General features: G+C 35.7%; 1 protein-coding gene across 1 annotated transcript in view; it reads left to right on the top strand.

Moving 5' to 3' along the window:
- Positions 1–23,194, top strand: part of CFAP54 (cilia and flagella associated protein 54) — a 211,608-nt gene that overhangs the window by 31,753 nt on the left and 156,661 nt on the right. Inside the window, exons 8-14 of the mRNA XM_034643671.1 lie at positions 188–310; positions 7,610–7,738; positions 9,431–9,545; positions 11,715–11,804; positions 12,325–12,451; positions 17,763–17,877; positions 18,427–18,527. Coding sequence (XP_034499562.1) covers positions 188–310; positions 7,610–7,738; positions 9,431–9,545; positions 11,715–11,804; positions 12,325–12,451; positions 17,763–17,877; positions 18,427–18,527 — 800 coding nt within the window. The remainder of the gene's footprint in view (positions 1–187; positions 311–7,609; positions 7,739–9,430; positions 9,546–11,714; positions 11,805–12,324; positions 12,452–17,762; positions 17,878–18,426; positions 18,528–23,194) is intronic.

Below are 23,194 nucleotides of genomic sequence, written 5' to 3' on the forward strand. Positions count from 1 at the left end.
TCATCTGAAATTGAATATATTAATTTTATTTCAGAATACATTCTTTTATATGGGATAAGCAATTTATTGACAATTATTGATGATAATAAAATTTGATGGTTTAAAACTTGCATGATTTGAATAGGACATTTCCTAATGAGTGAGGGTGGTATTTTTCAATAGAAACTATTGTGCTTCTATTTTTTAGATCTTGATAAAGTGTGTAGTGGCTTTGCAAGGATTACCAAATATCATCCATTCAAAGAAACATATTGCAAGTTTTGAAAGTGTACAGCACATGATAGCTTGTTGTGTCTTCTACATAACAAAGGTATTTATCTCATTCCTTTCTAGTGTCATAAAATTTAGGAATAGCAATGATTTAGAAAGTTAAGCTACTTTTATTACATAGAATACTTTTAAAAATAGTACCCACAAAGCATTTTAGGTCAAGAGTTGCTTGAGTGGGTCAGTTGGTAAAACCTGGAGGGTGTATCTTAGGCCAGAAGAAGGACTGGGAAAGAGTGCATTTTATGGGACCTCATTCACCGTGGAAACAACCAAGAGACCAAAGGCTGAGAGGTAAGCTTATTTATCCTCATTGCTTGGCTCAAAGACCAGCACTGTGTGTTTCTTCAAAGGCTTTAGTTGGCTGAATCTAGTGAATTTCCTCGAAGAAGGGCCATATCTGCCTGTTTGTTTTGTGTGGTCCTCACAGGACCTTTGTGATTTGGTTGGGGATCTGGAAGAATTCTGGATGGGTGGGCTGATTTGACTTATCACTTTAATTGGGACTTAAGTTATCTTCAGTGAAGGTCTGAAAACAGAGAGGCCTTTACCTTCTATCTTAGCAAAAAAGTCATGAATTGCTGGCTATGTATGGCCTTACCTCAGGAGCAGAAAATCATATTCTTTCCATTGCTCACTGGTTTACCACTGCTGAAGACCCATCTTTAACCTTGTCTGTGCAGATATGGAGGGAGGGTAGCCATTAGCAGGAAGAGAAAAATTATAACTTACGTAAGAGGTCTTAGAACCCCAAGGGGCAGGCCAAACACCAAAATAATTGTTTTTTACTCTCACTATGTTGGAAAAGACCAGAGGTGACTTGAAAAAACAAAAGAAGAAAGAAAACTTTCAAGGTGGTGTGATGCAATTAAATGATCAAAACAAAACAACAGATCTTATGTAACTGAACAAAAAATATTTGATTTTTTTTTAAAGATTTTATTTATTTGACACAGAGAGGGAGAGCACAAGCAGGGGGAGCAGCAGGCAGAGGGAGAGGGAGAAGCAGGCTCCCTTGCGGAGCAGGGAGCCTGACGTGGGTCTCGATGCCAGGACCCTGGGATCATGACCTGAGCCGAAGGCAGTTGCTTAACCAACTGAGCCACCCAGGCGCCCCCCCAAATTACTTGATTTTTGATTAAAAAAATTAAACAGATGAAGATTGTGGTTAATGGTATTTGCTTGAGTCAAGTCTGGAAGCTCAAGAAATACCTTACAGCATAGAATGGAATTACCTAGAGATAAATTCAGAAGGTAGATCCAAAGTCCTAACATGAAATAAAAGGAGTTCTGGAGGTAGGAAATTAAAAAATGGAGAATAGTCTCCCTAAGTCCTAGGCTGGATTAATTTAAGAACTCATCTGTTGACACTTGGTGGTGAGATTCTTGGAGTCCAAGGATAAAGAAAAATCTCAAAGTTTTGAGACCAAAGAACAAGTTATTTGCAATGGAAAAAGAATCCATTAGCTTCAAACTTTTTATTAGCAACAGTAGAAGTTAAATACTGGAGCAACATCCATAGAATCCTGAGGGGAGAAGACTGAGGTCTAAAAACTAATAACTGGGAAAGATATCATCCCTTTGTCAGGGCAAAATAAACATTTTGGAGTGCAGGCATCTAAAAAGTATTCTGCCCATGTACTTAGCTGAGGAAAACACTTGAGGAAATACTCTATCAAATGACAATTGGTTCAGGAGAGAAATCCCAAGGTAGGGAAAGACAAAAAGGAGAGGAATAATGGGAGCAATGAATCTTGCAATATATGTATTATTAAAATTAAATAGGTAATAATGATGTGATATGGATTTTGTAATATAAATGCAAAGTAGGAATTCTTCAAATAGAAGAGTTATCTTTGAAAGAAAAAACTTATTAGGAACCTAGAACTAAAACTTTTATCTTGTTTGGGGTCTAGGGAGGGGAGGCCAGGTAGAGACTCTTGGTGCATGACTGTGTGTTTTAAAAAAATACATATAGTATAAAAAAATACTTATAATATAAAATTGTTATTTTATTTTAAGGTGACTCAGGAATGTGTAGCCATGTGCAAAACTTTAAAGCACAGTGAGACTTCTAAACGGATAGGAAGAAAAAATGAAGAGAGGAATGATAGGGAGGAAAAATGGCTAATTCAGCAAAACTAAGAAGGAAGAAGAGATAATATTTAAGATAGAAGGAATACAATGAAGAATATTAATTACTTCACTAAGTATAAATGAACTCAGAAGACAGAGATGGCCAGATGATCTAAAAAGTCAGATTCGAATGCAAGAAACACTTACAAAACAATGTGAAAAACTCTGGTTGAAAATAAATGGATAGACAGAGTTACTGGGAAAATACAAACACAAGTAAAGGAGGAGTAGCCATTTTTATATCTGAAAAGGCAGAAGTCAAGACCCCAAACATGAATCAGGACAAAGAGAGGCATTGTATAATTTTCTTCAAGTCTGTTTTGTCTTATCACCCTTCTCTGCTCCTGGAAGGCATCTGGTCACTTTATGTCTTAGGACAGTGTCATTGTCAAGTATTAAAGATCAAGTCTGAATTAAAACAAAACTCTAATTTTTTACAACAGCAAATTAAAAAAGAAAGTCACAATTAGATTAAGTGAAAAATGCTACAGAGGCATTTGATAACACTTAGCAACCTTTCCTAAAAAAATTATATGTAAGTTAGGAATGGAGTGAGTCTATCGAACGATGATAAAGACATTTACCAAATTTTACAGCAAATACAGTAAATGGTAATTATCTGAGACTGATTCCTTAAAAATCAGGTACTGGAGATGCTGACTCTTAATAGTGTTTTCATTGTTTGTAGATTCTGTCTTATGTAATAGAGAAGGATATGAAATAATTTTACAATATTAAAAAAGTATAATTGATCTGTAATTGTACACGTCTCAAAAACTCATGAGAATCTAGTAAAAAATTACTAGATTTAAAAAAATTTATAAAGTGATTGTGTGTCAGATGCTTACAAACTGATTTTTTTAAATAGTAGCAGTAGCCAGTTAGAAATGGAGAGAGGAAAAAATACCACTAGTAATATACAGTATTTTAAGACAAATACCATATGATTTCACTCATATGTATAATTTAAGAAACAAAACAGATGAACATAGGGAAAAGAAGGAAAAAAAATAGAGAGAGAGAGGCAGACCGTAAGAGACCATTAATTATAAAGAACAAACTGAAGGCTTGTTGGAAAGGAGGTGGGCAGGGGGATGGGTGAAATAGGTGATAGGCATTAAGGAGGGCGCTTGAGATGAGCACCGAGTGTTGTATGTAAGTGATGAATCACTAAATTCTACACTTGAAACTAATATTACACTGTATATTAACTAACTGGAATTTAAATAAAAACTTGGAGAAAAAAAATGAAACATTTAATCTAACAAAGTACTAAAAGACCTGAATAAAAGAACTGAAATCTTACCGAATGGCACAAAATAAGATCTGAACTTATGGCAAGCTGTTCCAAGTTCCTGAATAGATAGACTCACTGTCACAGAAATAGAAATCCTTCCAAAAATAGTATTTAAATGTAATACAGTTCTAATCAGAATCCCAATGGGGTTTCTCTGTAACTGATTAGAATAATTTAAAAGTTCTCAATAGATACTAAAATTTATTACAAGGCCACCTCAATAAAAAATAGTGTTAACAAAATAATAGGCAAATAGTTCAGAGGACTAGAAGAGTCCAGGAATAGCCAGCCAGCCCCAGGTCTACGGAAGAACTGAATATATGACAAAAGTGGCATTTGGAGTTATTGGGAAAATCTATTAAAATACTTTATTTAATAAAAGGTTCTGGTATCACTGATTATTCATCTGAAAATAAAGCCAGAGCCCTACCTCGTACCATAAACAAAATAAGACAGATGGATATTTGTATGGCTTTGAAGTCAGAGGAGACCTTTCTCAATAGGGCATAAGATTCAAAAGGTACACAGAAAAAGATAGATAAACGGATTACGTGATAAGTAAAAAAAAATTTTTTATGACAAGACACTATATTAACAGGCTTAAATGCTAATCTTAAAAAACATTTGACAGATAACAAGATTATTAACATTACCTCAGGGAGCAGTCAATGAGAAAATATGAAATAATCTTACAGTTAAGGAAAAGAAGAATCAGATTTATTTTTAATTATGAAGGATCTGTTTCAATCACCTTAAAAAGTGGAGTAGTGAACAGGTACCAGATGATGAATGTCCATTTCAGGAGGTCAGGGAGGAGCCATTAAGGGTTTTAAACCTGGAAATGACATAATGAAGTTTGCATTTTAGCCAAAAAATTATTCTGGGGCACAATAGCTAATACAGTGGGATAAGACCTGAGACAGGGAATCAGTTAGAAGGGGAGAGATGATAAACTAAACTATGGAAGTACCCCCCTTATCTTAGTTCTGCTCCCTGAGGTTTCAGTTACCTGTGGTCAACTGCATTCAGGAAGCACATGGTCCTCCATCTAGTGAGTTGTCAGAAGGTCAGTAGTAGCCTAAAGCTACATCACAACACCTGTGTCATCCCCCTCACTTCATCTAATCACGTAGGCATTTTATCATCTCACCACATAGGCATTTTATCATCTCACATCATCACAAGGAGAAGGGTGAGCACAGTACAAGATATTTTGAGAGATACCCTGTTCACATAGTTTTTATTACAGTATATTGTTATAATTGTTCTATTTTACTATTGGTTATTGTTGTTAACCTCTTACTGCACCTAACTGATAAATTAAACTTTATCATGGGCACACATGTATAGAAAAAAACAATGTGTATCGGGATTGGTACTATCTGCAGTCTCAGGCATCCACTGGGGTCTTGGAACATATCCCACATGGATAAGGGGGGGGGCTACTGTAGTGTGGAAAAGTGGGACATAGAATTGAAAGATTCAGGAGTTATTCATGAGATAGAATTGAGAACCTGCAAACCTGCTAAGTATGTGAGGATAAAGGAGAGAGAGGGAAGTCAGCAGCAACCCAGCTATCTGGCCTCAGCAGCTGGGTGAGTACAATGCTATTTGTTGAACTCTGGATAAGGAGTAATTTTGGGTGAGAAAGGGAGAAAAGATAAAAAATTTTGAATCTATTGAGTTTGGGGGCTAATAGGATATCCAAAGAGGTATATATTATATAATTGGACCTCTAGGCTTCGAGTTCAAGGGAGGACAAATACATATAAAGACAAAGCCATCATTAATATATGGACTCATCAAAAACTAAGGATGTACTATATGGTGACTAGCATAACATAATAAAAAATTATTAAAAAAATAAAAAAATATGGACTCAACTGAATAGATGATATCATCTGGGGACAGTGTGTAGAGTGAGAAGGGAAGAGAATTACTTAAGAATCTCAAGGGTGCACTTAATCCAGGGGCCAGTTCTGCTTCCACTAGTCAAGAGGAAGAATTGGAGAGTTGATTAGTCGAAAGCTGTTTTGTCATGCCCAGCCTCAGCCTTGAGGAGGATCTGCCTACTGCTATTTGTTCTGCCATTCTCACGTGGCACAGCCACAGAGAAAGCAGGCGTCCCACACAATCCCAGTACCCTTTTCCATCTGATGTTATGATTACACACAAATTGATTAGTGTTTTGCTGGGCTAAAAGTACATCTTCGAAGGTTACTTTTCTTTAGAGTACCTTCTCTGTTTGGCCTTTTCTTCCCGAACTCGTCCATCAGTAAGTATTTCCAGGAGAGGGGTGTCTATTTCGAGTAAGAGAAGGCCAGGTTGCACTTTCTTTCCAGGGTACTGGACAAGTATTCACTTTACATTTAAATAACTGATAGCAGCTACTGCAGTATTTCTTCCAGAACAAAGAAACTCTATTCCAAGGCAGCTTGTTGCTTGTGGCTTGCCAACAGCAACTTCTCCTGCTAAAAATCAACCAACCAATCAACTAAAAAACCAATTCTGCTTATCCAGGTACTCCACATTTGATCGTTAATGGGGAGGAACCAGGAGAGGGAAAGGATGTGGATCTAGGAGGGAGATCCCTGGGAAGGTAGGAGGCAATGAGATCCTAGCACATGTGGGAGGGATTAGTCTGGCCAGGACATTGACTTCTCTCCTCTAACAGGAGGGTAGGATGGTTGTAATCACAGGTGAGTGTGTAGGTAGAAGATAAGCTAGTTTCCCTACATTTCCTCTGTGAAAAGGAAGCAAGGTCATTTGCCGAGAGAGAAGAAAGACAGAGGAGGTGGGGAGTAAGGGTGGGTTTCAGAGATTGAGAAGAGTGGGAGGCTTCACAACAGACCCTGTGGAAGATGGGAGAGACTCCTGACTTGGAACAAAAGACCAGCATTTGGGGCCTAGTGCATGTTGAAGTCCTCAAATCACATGCCTCCTCTCTCAGCTTCATGTGATTTTTCTCCCATAGCACACAGCAGCTTGGGGCTGGCCCTGCAGGGCTTCACTTGCCATCCACAACTCCATTACCTGCCCCCCTCCCCGGCCAACTTAAAGAATCATACTGAGATCCAAGTGATGTTATTGTAGAAATGACCCCGAAAGTGTTCTGGACATTCCTAAAAAGTAAAGTGTATCTTGATGTCAGGATTTTGATATTGGAGCTGGTTCTGTCCCAAACTGTTATGCTGAGAATTGCCCTTTCAGAAGCTTCTTCCAGGCTGACCAATAGCCCCAGAGCCCTGGCCTCACCTCGAGTTCCAGATTTTAGGTGTTCATTTTTTATAAACACATTTTTGTATGGATTTTCTGTTATGACATGGAAAGCCCAATTAGTCTAATGGCTCTGTTTCTTTTCTCTGTTCTGTTTAAAACATTGGTAATCTTTTCAGATGGCTCGATCTTTCTTTAAGCAGCAGTATTTTTTCTAAAAGTTGCCAGAATTCCAAATAAAGTGCCACTTATGAGACACGTCATCTTAAATGTTTCATTATTTTTGCACTGTTTAAAAATTATGCCAAACATCTGGCATGGTCTTTTGTTTCTGTTCACCATTTGGTGTGTTAAGTAGAATGGTTCTCTATTTTTCTGTTGATTGGAGAAATTCTTTATCACTTATCATTTTCTACTGGCATATTAAAAAGTGGTGAAAAGATTGCACAGTTCTCTCTAGTTCTCTCCAAGCCTTGGACCCAAGTATGTCAGAAAGCAAAGTTGAAAGGAGAGGAAGTATTTGCTCATTTCAGTTTTCTAACAAAACATACTCTTCCAGTTTCCTTAACAAAATCAGGGGAATTCTAGACTCAAAACATTAATGGGACTTCTGAATTTATGAAAGATGACCGATGACACTTGAAAATAGACAAATGTTTCCAACAGGGGTAATTAATAAATATTTTAAATTAGATTCTGCGTTCATGGAAAGAATATGACCTTGCAGTAATGATTATAAATTATGGAAAAAAGATGTTGGACATCACATCAGGGTGCAGATCTCTATTTGGTGTGTCTGACCAAGAAGAAATACAAGAGGAGGTAATTGATTTTTGTTTGTCATCTTAAAACATATACTTATTTGAGTCTTTTAAGGGTCATGTAGTATTAGCAAATGTGTTAGAAAATTGATCAATTTTAAATTTGTCATATTTATACAAACAAGAAGTACTATGTAATGAAGACCTTTTTTACTTAAAGGGATTCCTGCTAGAATACTGAAGAGCCCCCTCTCACCAGTACTGATCATTAGTCAGGCATTGATAGAGAGCTTCCTACACCCAGCTGAACCTGGAACTAAAAGCCCTCTAAAGTCTCTTCCAAACTGAAGATTTTATTATTCTGGGTGTGTTATCGAATGTAGTAAATACATGTCAGAGCTTTTTACTTTGTTCACAGTGGATTTTTCCTAAACTCATTGTGACACCTAAATTGTCTTCTTTATGAGACTGTTAATGTCGGAGACTGCTTTTTAATATCTGCCTCCCAAGCACGGGTCTTATAGAACCTGTTTTATTGCCTTTTCTTAAGACCATGTGGTTATGTGTTTTTGTGGATCAAATTGTGAAATGTTGCTTAGTTTATTGGGTTTCTGAGGAGCACTCGGAATCACTTGAAGCCCCTTCACTGACTGGGGTGGGGGTAGAGACTATCACTCCTGGACTCTGTTTCCATTGGAATAGCTCCATTTCTGTCTCTTTTGTATGCTGAATTATATGTAAGTGTTTGCTTGCCACAAAAAAGCTTCAGAAATCACCACTGTTTTACTGGATACACTTTTTTAGCCATAATCCTTTTTTTTGGTGTGGTGGTTATTTTGTCCAGAGAGAATTTTGATTAAGCCGGATGCAATTTGAGGCCTTTTTCCACCAAGTATTGTTCACTCTCAGAGTCCATCAGCCGGGCTGTTTATGTCACCCAGGCCTTGACTCAGAACCCTGTTTCTTCACATCATTGTAGGACAGGACTTCTTGCCTCTTTCCATGGCGCCTCAAGCCCAGCGGAAGGTCGTGCTACTTGTTTTTAAGACTGTAGGGACTGAGAAGCTAATACCGAATTTCTAGGAGTCAGAACTCCTTATAGCCACTCAAGGTCCCTTGAAGCCTAGAGGGGCTTGGGAGGGGTTTTTTTGTTCTTTTGTTTTTTGTTTCTTTGGAGAACAGGAGACTTTAACATGTTCAGTTCTCAGGCTCAGACTGTTGAAAACATGGTGGGGAGCCTGCGCACAGACCTGCCAATGCTTAATCCTAATTGCCGATCTTGTTATGTTTCACTGAAAGGCAAAGCAGCAAAGGCAATTAGCTTAGTTGTAAAGAAGCTCCTCAGGGAAAAAGAAAGAAAAAAGGAAAAAGGAATACATTTCTGAGGGCAGGCTGGGAATTTTCTTTTGAGGATTTTTTAGGGTTTGACCCTTAGCTGCTTTCAGAAGAGTGTGTATGTTGGTTGAAGGGGGTGGTGCTAGTTAGGGGGGTGGAAGTTAGTGGAAGGAAGGGAGAAGGGAAGAGAAGAAATATTTTGGCCAACCTATATAAAACACTGAGTATTATGTTTGTCTTTTAGTTAGAATGAAATGACTATTACTATTATTAATTTATATCACTTGGCCATGTAGATCATAGTTTTGTCTACCAAGCATGAAAGTATGAAATAATAATTTAAAGATTACTACTTGAAAGTGACAATTGTTGAAACATGTTGAGGTACATTCTGACATTCTGACCCCAATGTTTTTAGGGTTCTTCCAAGAAGTCTTCCAAGCCTAAGAAGCCACAGCAGATATTATTACCTGAAAAAATAAATGAACAGCTGACCTTGTTGGAGACACACCTACTCAAACTGACAAAGCAATGTAGTAATTTTTTTCCTTTCTAGATACTTCTGTTTAGTGTTACGTTTTTTAAAATCAGAAAATATTTTGTTAAAAGGATTAAGATGAGATTAGCATTTGGTAAATCCTTTAAGGTGCTTTTACATTATGCCATTAATCCTAACAATACTCTGTTAATAACGGATTGTTAACCGCTGCCTCCCCCTCCCCCCAGCCCATGTGGTTCATAAAGATTGAGTGATTTATTTAGGATTACATGACTGGCTTGTTTTTGAGCCTGAATCTTCTGATTTTAAAGCAGGGTTTCTCAACCTCGGCACTATTGCCAATCTGGGCTGCTGATTCTTCACCGTGGGGCATCCTGGGGTGTTGAGTGGCATGCCTGGCCTCTTCCTACAGATGCACCGCACCCCATCCCCCCAGCTGCCACAATCACCTCGGAAGCAGATGTTGCCACATATATTGGAGAGGAGGGCACAAAATTAAGAGTCTCTACTCTGAAGGCAAAAATGTAACCGAGAAATAAAAGGATAGCGTAGAGGGTGTTAATGTGTGAGTGATTTGAATCACGGTCTACTCAAGTGAAAGAGTAGTTTAATTTTGGGTCATTGTGCCAAATAGTAATTTCATAATGGACCAATGTTAACACAATGATTGAAATTTTGGAGTTTGCGGTTTGGAAGTCTGCTTAAGAAATTGATTTAGTTTCTCGTGGTGATAAATATTATCACACTTTTTAAAAGCAGGTACTTCAAATATTCTAGAAGAACAAGAAAGTACCTTTTTTCTCTAAATTTTTCTCAAGTCGGAGGTTCCACTTTTGGTGCCTTAGCCTTTTTGGAGCTGACTCCACTCGTAGAATTCGGTGTCCCTACTTCTCTTTTCTTATTGTGTGCCTCAGTTATATCTGGGTTCAGAATTCCCTAATCTGGATCTCTCTCTCTCTCAGGATGTTCCGAGTCTGCTTCAAGTTGAATTTATGAATTGAAGCCAATGCTCTATTATTCACATAACCAGTAAACCTAGCTTTGGGAAAGGTGTGATTGTCTTGTTATAAAACTATAATTCTTTTCTATTGATTTATTTTTTTAAAGATTTAATTTAAAGATTTTATTTATTTGAGAGAGAGAGAGAACAGAAGCCAGGGGAGGGGCAGAGAACTAGGCTCCCCACTGAGCAGGGAGTCCAGTGTGGGACTCGATCCCGGGACTTTGGGATCATGACCTGAGCTGAGGGCAGATGCTTAACCGACTGAGCCACCCAGGCGACCTGATTTATTTGTTTAAAGATTTTATTTATTCATAAGGGGGAGAGAGAGAGAGAGCACACATGAGCAGGGACAGGGGCAGAGGGAGAAGCAGACTCCCCACTGAACAGGGAGCCTGATGCAGGGCTCAATCCCAGGACCCCGAGATCATGACTTGAGCTGAAGGCAGATGCTTAACTGACAGCCACCCAGGAGCCCCAAAATGTAAAGTGTTTTAGGAATGTGAATTATTTTCATATTATCAATAAAAAACATTTTACTAAGAAGCACAATGTAATGTTATTAGCTAAACAATAGATTTAATAACAGAATAATAATAGAAATAATAGTTTTATACTGTGCTTTCCATGTGCCAGAAACTATGTTCAATGTTTTATACACATACATATAACCTTATATAAGAACCATATGAAGAAGGTACTATTATCCTTATCTTAAAGCTAAAGAAACTGAGGCACAGAGATTTTGAGTAACTTCCCAAGGTCTTGTAACTAAAAAGTTTCAGTGTTAGAATTTGAACCCAGGCGGCCTGGCTCCAGTGGCTGTGCTGTTCATTATTCTATACTTTTCTTTCTTTTAAAGGTAATTTTGTAAGGATGAAGTTAACATAATTGGTAGGTTTCAGAGTCTGGGGTTCGCTGATATACGACAGCTATTGAAAACAAGAGACTGATGCCCTGGAAACTCTTCACCTATTTGGTGGTGGACTCCTTGGCTTTCAGGGGGGAAAGGAAAGGAAAATAATTGAGATCACTGGATTTTTTTAAACTCCAAAATATAATGATATAGTTGACATTTTGAAGGCATATAATTTAAAATGAATACATGAGCATTTTCCTGTTTTTTGTTCCTTCCAAAGAATTTTCATTTTTGGTTATTCATGTTAAATGGAACCTACAACTTACTAATTTTTTAAACCTTAGATGTTACAACTGAACTGTCAGGAGCCGAGGACCCTATATTTCTTTACCCTATTGTTTTAAACTGGTCAGTCAAAGGTGCTGTGAAAGAAGGTAGGTAATCTAAATGTTTATATGTTGTTCACTCAATTTTCTATTGAAGATCATTTATTCTGCGGGTTCTGTTATCTGAAAGCTTTCACCTTTCTAGGCAGAAGGTTCTGGGTTCTTATCCTTTCAGAATAATGCAGAATATTGACTGTGAAGTAATGTGATTTAAAATCTGGAAATACAGAACCTTGAATGGTGACTTATTTTAGTAGTAAATGATATTATTATGAAACTTATGAAAACTAGGAAATTGAAAAATGTGAGTGATCTTTAAGTTCAGCTATGAAGAAATAACATTACTGTTTAACTCAGTGGAAAAAAAATTAGGGTAACTAGTAATTCTGATAATATCAGCAGTTTTTTTCCCCTAACTTGTAATATATTAGAGGTAACTTTTATGAACTCTTTCTCAACACTGAGATATTTGGAGAAACAAATGAAATATAGACTATAAAGGACTATTTGATCTTAGAAAAACAGGAGTTCTTGCCACATTTACTGCTACACTTCTTTGTTTTCACAGTTATGAAATTTAAGCAGAGACCTAGATTCCTAGAATTCTTTACTCAAGTTATGCTAAAATGTATGAATGATGAAAAATTTCATCTTATGGTGGAGATAACAAATCCTGTTTGTGACTTCTTGAAAAGGTATTTGTAATATATATTTTATTAATATTTGCAACTTTAAAAGATCGGTAACATTGTCACTTTAAGATACATAAGATGGATGAAAAAGAGAGTGGGGTATACACCTAGGGTGGGGTAAACAGCCACCAACAAGATAGTGAGGATTTGTGTCTTTGTATGTAAACGAGCAAACATTTTCTTCCAACAATGGGACTGTTCTTTCACCATTGGGCATAGACTTATCTCTCATTTTAGTAAAAAGAAACGTTAATAACATGAGGTCTGTTTAAAAAATGGCAGCAAAAGAGAAACATTCTCATAAAAACCTATAGAAAAACATTCTTCCTAAAACAGGCACTTCATTTATTAGAACAAAAGCTTGGAATATATGTACTTCATATTCTCAGATGATAAAGGAGGAAATTGCTTTTATCAAATGAAACAGGTTATAATATTCAGAGAATTAGTCAGAGAGTGCTATTAAATTAAAAAGGCTGTAGCCGAAAGTAGAAGTTTGGAAGCTGTAAATCACATTCTTAATACCAAAGAGAAGCAGAAGACACTTCTGGTGTGCAGTGAGGTTTGGAGGGCTGACTGGAGGTCCAACCTAAGAATAATAGATATTCTTCAAGGAAAGCAGAATGAGTGGCTTAGAAGCATTGACCAGTGGTATAACAAAAGACTCAAGGTTGGAAATTGAGTAGTATGACTGAGTTCAAAACAAAGGTAATGATTTCAGTTTTCAAGGCTGAGCAGATGTTTTAGGATGTTCTTCTCCAAGTCAGGGAATATAGAGGAGGAGCAGATGGAAAACCTTGATATCTACCTTGATAGTAATGTCTGTCTTCTTTTTATGTTCATATGCTTAACATATTTTTGCACAAAGAAAATATTCTGCAACAGGCAAATGTGCAGCTGTATTCTCTTCCAATTTTATGATTTCATGATTTATATTTAATGTTTTAATCCATATAGAATTTATTTTGGTATGGGGATTTAGATTAAACTTTGGGTTCCCCAGTTTATCAGTTGTCCTGGTAACATTTAAAGAACAATCTCTTTGTTACTTACTTTCAATTCTACCTTTTCATATTCAAAGTGGATGATTCTACCAATAATGCTTATAAATCACAATGAAGATATTTTATGAATTTGCATGTTTTACATAACAAAAAAATCCATGTATATGGAAATAACTGTTGAAATAACTGATTTGACAAAATATAATAATATTGAGAGAGTTTAACATGCTATTTTAAAAAGAATAAAAAGGACACAGAAAATATATATAATTAATAAGATTAATATATATAGCCAATTGAGACTAAACACCCTTTAAAGTACTCATTAAATTTTTAAAAAAGTAATATTTAAGCTGCAAAATAGGGCTCAGCAGATAACCTAGACTAGAATTTGTAAAGGTCACATTCTCTGACAGTATAATAAAACTGAAATTTTACAACAATATATATATATATATTGCCATATATATAACTATTGGATCAAAAAAGAAATCTAATCAAAAGTATAGAGACTTTTGAAAGTAATGATGATGAGAAACCCTAGTATCAAATGTGCTCAAAAGAGCAATTAGAAATCCTTAATAGAAGCCTCTATTACTAAATAAGAAAAATAAAATCAAATGAATTTTTATTGAACTAAAGCAATTAGAAAATAAAATAGATCTAAGAAAACAGAAGAAAGAAAATAAAAATACAAGTTGAAATTAAACAATTATAAGTTGGTTTTAAAATCATTTAATTAGGGGCACCTGGGTGGCACAGCGGTTAAGCGTCTGCCTTCAGCTCAGGGCATGATCCCAGCGTTATGGGATCGAGCCCCACATCAGGCTCTTCCGCTATGAGCCTGCTTCTTCCTCTCCCACTCCCCTTGCTTGTGTTCCCTCTCTCGCTGGCTGTCTCTTTCTCTGTCTAATAAATAAATAAAATCTTTAAAAAAAATAAAATCATTTAATTGAAGGCACACCTGTGTGGCTCAGTGGGTTTAGTGTTGGACTCTTGACTTCAGCTCAGGTCATGATTTCAGGGTTGTAAGATTGAACCCCTGTGTGGTTCCATGCTGGGTGGGGAGCTTGCTTGAGATTCTTTGTCTTCCTCTCCCTCTGCACCCCCACCCCACTCTTGCTTGCTCTCTCCCCCTCTCTTAAAAAAAATCATTTAATTGATAACTGGTAGAGCTAGTTTTTTGAAGATATTAATAAATTAGGTGAATTTCCAGCCAGCATAATAAGAAAAAGTGAAATACAAGTACTCCAAAGAAGTAATAATTCTAAATTTGGAAGTGGTTAAACAAATATTAGATAATAGCATATACAATTTAATATAAATAAATTTGAAATTTCTAATTAAAAGTGATGATAATCTGGAAAAATTTAAATTATAAAAATTGATTGAAGTATTAAAAAGAATTTGAATGGCTCAGATTTTTTTTTAGGCTAGTTCTTTCATATTTTAAAGGAACAAATAAGTTTTACTTTACATAAAGCTACTTCAGCTCATGGGTATAAAGTTTCCTAGTAAATTTATCACAGGAGTCTCTGATAACTGGGTTTTAAAAAAGAATGAAAAAAAATTATAAATCAGTCCTAGCAGTATATATAGAAACAAAAATTCTTAAAATACGTTATAAATTCAGTGTTGAAAATGTAGATTTTGGGGCACCTGGGTGGCTCAGTCATTAAGTGTCTGCCTTTGGCTCAGGGCATGATCCTGGCGTTCTGGGATCGAGCCCCACATCAGGCTCCTCCGCTGGGAGCCTGCTTCTTCCTCTCCCACTCCCCCTGCTTGTGTTCCCTTTCTCTCTGGCTGTCTCTCTATCTCTGTCAAATAAATAAATAAAATCTTTAAAAAAAAAGAAAAAGAAGAAAATGTAGATCTTATTATCAATATAAATATAGTAGGAAATCTGTAAATGTAATTATTACTAGTAGTCAAAGATGCCTAGAGTAGATGCTAAAAAGTCGTGTAGTGAAATTCAACAACCATTCTTGGCAAACTAGGATCAGAAGAATATTTTCTTTTAAAATAACCTTTATAATAAGGAAACTTATTATTCCCTCTATCATTTAATATTGTTCTGAAAATTCTTGCTAGTGCGTTAAAATAAGAAATAGAAATTAGGATTAGAATTCATGCGATCATCACATAATAGGGTCTCAAAAATGTTTGTCAAACAAGTTCCACAGTGAAATACTCTGAAAGGGAGATAAAATGATAGGTATTTGCAAATAATAGTTTTTTTAAACTTAAGCTAATTAACTGATAACTATCAGAAATAATAATAGAATTCCATGGGATAGCTAACTACAAAACCAATAGCTTTCCTATATCAACTGGAAAGTATAATGGAAAAATGATCCCATTTCTGTGAAGCACAGGATTAACTTTATCAGGATTTGTGCGGGGACTTACGCTAATAAAAGAAGACCAAACATTTTTACTAAGAAATATTTTTAAAAATGACTTGAATAAATGGAGACATAGTGCATTACTTGATGGGCAGATGGACTACTGTAATTTCTATTGTTTTCGAATTAGTTTTTTGGTTTAATGTAACTCCAATCATATTAGCTTTATGGAATGGTGTAGAATAATGACAAATATTTGAAAAAGGAAAAAGAGCAAAAGAGAGATTTGTATTATCAAAGTATAACATAGTTTTGTTTGTGAAATAATAGGCAGACAGCTATTGGGATTCGATGTTTCATGTTAGAAACAGGTAGTAACATAAGTAATCAAAACAATGAATAAGCCATGAAATCAAAGATCGATAGCATTGACTACATGAAAATTTTAAAATACCATTTTTCATAACATGCCATAAACAAAATAAAAAGCTAGGAGGAAGCATTCTGTGAAGAGTTTGAGAAGTGGAGGAGTTTAATTGATTCAGGGGGTGAGATTCTTCAGAGCATGGAGGTGAATGTTGAGAAGATAGGAGGATGGCGAGTATTTATCTGTGACCTCCTCTCCTTCCTGTCTCTTTCTACAGTAACAGCAAAAAACTCGAGCATTCTGGGGAATGGGAGCGTCAGGAGGTAGGGAGGAGAGCAATCTGCTTAGAAAACGGCTGGCAACCAGTTTCAAAATGCAAGTTGCAGAGGGTGGATACCCACCTCCCAGTGGTCACTGGTCTAAGCTTCTTAGTTCAGGCAGACTAAACATTTACCAAAATGAGTGTCAGTTAGCTGGGAGACCCTTGGAATTGCTGCAACTGGTCTGGAGTCCCAACCAACCACAGGATCCTGGATCATCTTCATTAAAATTGAAGCAAGTAGCCAACTGCCTGTGGTACTAAGATGAATTTGGAACCCCAAACCGTGTAACTAGCTATCTAGACTCACCCAGTCATTTCATTAGCCTTGAATTTATGTGACCCTACATTTTATTCAATTCAAGTTTTGGACCCCATTTATCATGTGATAGCAGGGTTGGTTTTCTTTTTTTTTTTTTAAGGTTTTATTTATTTACTTGAGAGAGAGAGAGAGTGCGAGTGGAGGGAGGAACAGAGGGAGAGAGGGACAAGCAGACTCTGCGCTGACTTGGGGCTCGATCCCAGGACCTTGAGTTCACGACCTGAGCCCAAACTGAGAGCTGGGTGCTTACCCGACATGTCCAGGCTCCTAGCCACTTAACTGACTGAGCCAGCCAGGCATCCCAAAGATAGCAGGGTTTTGCTGGAATTAGCAAGTACTTACTCAAAGAAATAGGAATTTTAGAAAATATATAAATTACATAGAAAATAAATGATAAGTATCAGTTGAAGGAGGGATAATAAGAGACTTCACAGTATTCGAAGAATTGCCATAGGGGTCCACGGCAGATTGAAAAAATGAGATTAAGAACTTCAACAAGTGATTGGGGGAAGGGAAAAGTTTTTGTAGTCCTATAAAATACTTAGCACCTGTTGGTATCCAGAAGGTGATAGTGTCTAGGAGTCTGGACATGATGGAACCAAAGAGACTGAAATCTGTGGCAAGCAAGATAGCTTGTCCAGGGTCACTCTTACATAATTATCTTTTCAGTTTTAAAGGGACATGTTCATGTTGTTTTATTTTCAATCCAATTCTGTTTTTCCTATGTCACATGTCAGCTCACATTTTATGCTATGATTTACATTTTGCTCTTTCAAGAGGCCAGCTGTTCCTTGGTGATCAGGAATATCACGATCTAATGTATGCATGAGACACAAACAATTTTGGATATTCTTCTCGTATAATTTCAGTGACAACATTCATTAAAGATTTATTGCTTTGGTATAGGATTGCAAATTCTTACGGATCCTTTTAACTGACTTTATCTTTTTGTATTAGGAGGAATGAGTCCCTACTTAGAATAAGAAAAATGAAATATAAGGATAATGTTTTGTGCAAAAAGACAACCAAACCTTTGAAGAAGTTCAAAACTGCAGTAATGGAGATTGGAAGAGTAAGTTTCTTATGAGTTTTGAATTTTAAGTTAATGAAATAAGAGATTCATGTATCTAAAGTTGATTGGCTGCATTATAATATGAAATAGAAAGAAATACCAAAAACAATCTTATTATTATATAGTACATTATAATTCTTTTTTTTTTTTTTTGGAGAGAGAGAAAAAGAGCATGGGCATGTGCGTATGAGTGAGGGGGAGGAGGGGCAGAGGGAGAGGGAGAGAGAATCTTAATCAGGCTCCACATGGAGCCTGATTTGGGGCTTGATCTCACAACCTTGAGATCATGATCTGAGCCAAAATCGAGAGTTGGACACTTAACTGACTGAGCCACCCAGCTGTCCCAGTACATTATAATTCTTAATTTATTACATGGATATTTTTATAATCGTATATTTTTTGTTTCTTTTGATAGTAATTTTAATTAGGAGTATAAAGAAATCACTGTATTTCAATGTCAAGAGATAAGCATTAGACTATGAATAAATTATAGCATTGTGTTCAGAGTTTAGATTTAATTTATAACATTTTGTCATCTCTCATATTAAGACTGCGGAACTGTTGCCAAGAAAAAGAAGTAAAAGAAAGGAAACTCTAAGAGAATTTTTTTCCAAAAATCCATCTATTTCTGAAATGGTGGAACATGAAAGGTATTAAATGATTAATTAATTCAGTAAATGTTACTATGTGGTTGGCATTATTTTAGGAACTAGAGATATAATGGTGGACTAGATAGATAAGATCATTGCCCTTGGGAAACTTACATGCTAATGACAGGAGTGCAATAAGTCAGTAAACACACAAATACACAAGACTGTAAAATTTTGATACATTTTATAAAATAAGTGAACAGGATGATATGCTATAGAATAACTGGCCTTGGGTGGAAGTGGTGGCAGGAGAAGTTTAGATAGGGTGGTTAAGAGATCAGTTCATAAATTACTTTTCATTATTGGTGGTCCTTATGTTCTTGTTCGAAAAAACTGAAACCATAACTTATCTTGGTAAAACATTTAGCTTCTATTTTTGTGAGTATGAACTTATGATTCTTATATATCCTTTATATATCTTATCTTCATTATATACATAAAATATCTTTATCTGTTTAGTGATTTGGATTTTAAGAGCAACATGTACATATTAATAGAACCACTCTCACTTTGCATTTGCCTTCTATCTGTTTGATTATTCCTTTATTTTCTTTATTTAAATTATGACTTTTTTATGCTATAAATGTTTGTACTAAGAAAACAAGTTCAGATAAACAACATTATACCACAAGGAACTAGAAAAAAGAAGAAATTTAGCTGAAATTTAGTAGAGGAAGGAAATAACAAAGAAAAATCAGACATAAATAAAATAGAGACCAGAATAAGCAATAATATAACATTGAAAGTAACGACCAGTTTTTCCAAAAAAATAAAAATAAACAAAATTGGCAATGCTCTAACTACATTAACTAAGAAAAAAAAAAAGAAGCCTCAACAACCAAAATGAGAAATGGAAGAGAAAAAAATAGAACAGAGAACCACAAAAATACATAGTATGATAACAGATTACTAGAAACAATTATATACTAATGATTCAAATAACTTAGAAAAAAACCCCAGATAATTCCTAAAAACAAGCAAGTTACAAAGATTGAATCATGAATCTTGAAGTAGGACATCTTCTTAGACCAATAACAAGAATGAAAGCTGAATTAGGAATCAAAAATCTCCCAGGACAGAAAAGCTCAAGATCACCTGGTTTCATTGGTGAATTCTAACAAGCATTTAAAAAAAATAATTAATGGCAATCTTTATCAAAATCTTGCAAATAATGGAATAGAGGAAACACATTCAAAATCATTTCATGAGGCCAGTACTGCCCTAAATACCAAAGAAGGATAAAAACAACAAAAATAGAAAGTCTAGTTTGTCTGAAGTAAGTATTGCTACTCTGACTTTCTTGTGACACCCAGCCACATGATAAATGTTCCTCACCCCCTCACTTTCAATCTGCAGGTGTCTTTAGGTCTAAAATGAGTCTTTTATGGCCAGCATATAGATGGGTCTTGTTTAGTCCATTTACATTCAAAGTAATTATTGTAGGTATGTAGTTATTGCCATCTTATTACTTGTTTTGTCATTTCTGGAGATTTTCTCTGATCCTATCTTATCTTTGTCACTTTTGGTCCCTCCTTTCCACTCAAAAGAGTCCCCTTTAGTATTTCTTGCAGGGCTGGTTTAGTGGTCATGAACTCCTTTAGTTTTTGTTTGAAACTCTTTATGTCTCCTTCTATTCTGAATGATAGCCTTGCTGGATAGAGTATTCTTGGCTGCAAATTTTTCTCATTCAGCACTTTGAATATATGATGTCACTCCCTTTTGGCTTGCCAAGTTTTCTTTTGAGAAATTTCCAGGTAGCCTTATGGGTTTTCCTCTGTAAGTTGAGGACTTCTTTTATCTTTCTGCTTTTAAGGTTTTTTCTTTATTACTATATTTTGCAAATTTAATTACAACGTGTCTTGGTGTTGGCATGCTTTTGTTGATTTTGATGGGTGTTCTCTGTGCCTCATGGATCTGTTTCCTTCCTCAGATTAGGGAAGTTTTTTGCTATTATTTCTTGAAATAAATCTTCTGCCTGCCTTTCTCTCTCTTCTTCTGAGACTTCTATAATATGAATGTTATTACATTTAGCGGAGTCACTGAGTTCCCTAGGTCTATTCTTATGTTGCATAATTCTTCTTTCTCTCTTTTGTTCAACTTCATTATTTTCTATTATTTTGTCTTCTGGGTCACTAATTCATTCCTCCTTTTTTTTTTTTCCAGCCCCCTGTTCATTACGTCAAACCTGTTTCTAATCTCATTTATTGTGTTCTTCATCTCTCATTGATTGAGGAGTGTAGTTCCCAAGATATGAAGATTTTTCATATTACTAGTTATTGCTAAGTCGCCCTTAGATTTTCATCAGTGGTGTGTCAAGTTTCCATTTTTCAACATCTTTACCAACACTTGATATTATTATCAAATTTTTGAATTTTTTTGGACTGTTGAGTTATGAAATTTTATGTCATTATTATTTTAATTTTTATTTCTTTGCTTACTAATGAGGTTAGGCATCTTTTCATGTTTTTATTAGACCCTAGGATTTTTCTGTTCTCGGCACTGCTTGTTTAGATCCTTTGTACATTTAAAAACTTTTGTTTTCTCATTTATTTTTAGAAGTTTGGATATAACTGCTTTTCCCAGTTTGTGGCTCATCTATTTACATTTTAAAAGTTTTCTTTGTTAAATCAAAAGTTATAATTGTTAACGGAGCAAAGTATATCACCATTTCTCTTTGTTGTTTTTGAACGAGATAGTTTGAATTTATATTTTAGATTTTCACATTTAGGAATTTCTTTTTCTTTTTAAGATTTTATTTATTTGAGACACACACACACACACACACACACAGAATGAGAGAACACACAAGCAGGGGGGAAGGGCAAAGGGGGAGGGAGAAGCAGGCTCTCCACTGAGCAGGGAGCCTGACGTGGGGCTCGATTCCAGGACCCTGGGATCATGAGCTGAGCTGAAGGCAGACGCTTAACTGACTGAGCCACCCAGGTGCCCCAGATTTGGAGTTTCATCTAACTGTATTTTATTTCTGTGACTCATGAGAGGAAGGGTCCCCTTCCCCATCTTTTGTAGTTTTATTATAGGTGCCCAAATGGCCCTCCCCAGTTATCAAGTAGCCATTATTAGCCATTTATCAAGTAGTCTATTCTGCTACCACTGTCACTTTTGTCACTTAGCAAGTTTTCTTTTTTCTTTTCTTTTCTTTTTTTTTTTAAAGATTTATTTATTTATTTGAGAGAGATAGAGACAGCCAATGAGAGAGGGAACACAAGCAGGGGGAGTGGGAGAGGGAGAAGCAGGCTCCCAGCAGAGCAGGGAGCCCAATGCGGGGCTTGATCCCAGGACTCTGGGATCACGCCCTGAGCTGAAGGCAGACGCTTAACTACTGAGCCACCCAGGCACCCCGACTTAGAAAGTTTTCATATATATAGTTTTGAGTTCTCTTTTCTGTCCTAGTCTGTTTATCTTTTTGTGGGTCAGTATCACACCATCATACTTACTCTAGCATTAAATTGATTCTTGTTGTCTGATAGAATAAGTCTCTCCACTATGTTCACACAAGTCTTCAATATTCTTCCATGGAGTAGTTTGAAATGGCTTGTCAAGTAACACAAAAAACTCATGATTTTAGTAGACATATAATTGACTATATAGATTGGTTTGGGAAGTTCCCTCCCCCCCAGTGTTGATTCTTTCTATTAGTATACAGACCACATGCTTATGTCTTTCAATAAATTTTTATGATACATTCTGTAAAGATGCTATACATCTTTCATTAGCCTCATCAAAGAAGGTATTAATGTAAATCGTATTTTAAAATTACATTTTTGAATGCTTCTGTTCTTTTGTATAGGAACTTAAGTGATTTCTAAACAATTCAATCTTCTACAGGCTTGATAATTTATTTATAGATAACAGGTTTTCTGTGTGGATTGTCATATTGTGAAGAGATATTGAAAGTTTGCTTATATACAGGTGGCAAATGAACACATAAAAAGATGTTCAGTATCATTAGCCATTAGAAAAATGCAAATTAAAGCCACAAGGTATCGCTAAAACCTATTTTAATGGCTAAAATAAAAAATAGTGATAACACTAAATGCTGGGTCATGCATACAATACTGGTGGGAATGTAAAAAGATACAGCCACTCTGGAAAAGACTGTGGGATTTCTTATAAAATTAAACATATGCTTACCATACAACCTCAGGCTTCATCAAAATTTAAAACTTTTGCTCTGCGAAAGACCCTATGAAAAGGATGAAAAGATAAGCTACATACTGGGAAGTATTTGCAAACCACATATCCAAGAAAGACCTCATATCTGGAATATATAAAGACCTCTCAAAATTCAAAAGAATAATAAAAACAAACAGTCCAATTAGAAAATGAGCAAAAGACACTTCAAATAAAATTATAAAAAAAGGGATAAAGAAACATGAACAGATATTTCACTAAGAGTATGTACAGTTGTAGGATGCTTACCTCATTTGATTTTGGGATTATCTTGATGGACAAGCTGATTCTAAATTCAGGAGAAAAAAGGTCATGAATTGCCAACAACTAGAAAATGCCTATTTTTTAGAGGATTTTTTTTAAAAAAAAGCATTTATTTTTTAAAGCACACGTAGAACATTTATAGTTTTGACTATAAGGCAAATCTTAAGAAATTTCAAACATTGGACTCATACAAACCACGTTTTACTATAATT

Source organism: Ailuropoda melanoleuca, chromosome 15 (genome assembly GCF_002007445.2).
Source record: "Ailuropoda melanoleuca isolate Jingjing chromosome 15, ASM200744v2, whole genome shotgun sequence".
Classification (NCBI taxonomy): Eukaryota; Metazoa; Chordata; class Mammalia; order Carnivora; family Ursidae; genus Ailuropoda; species Ailuropoda melanoleuca.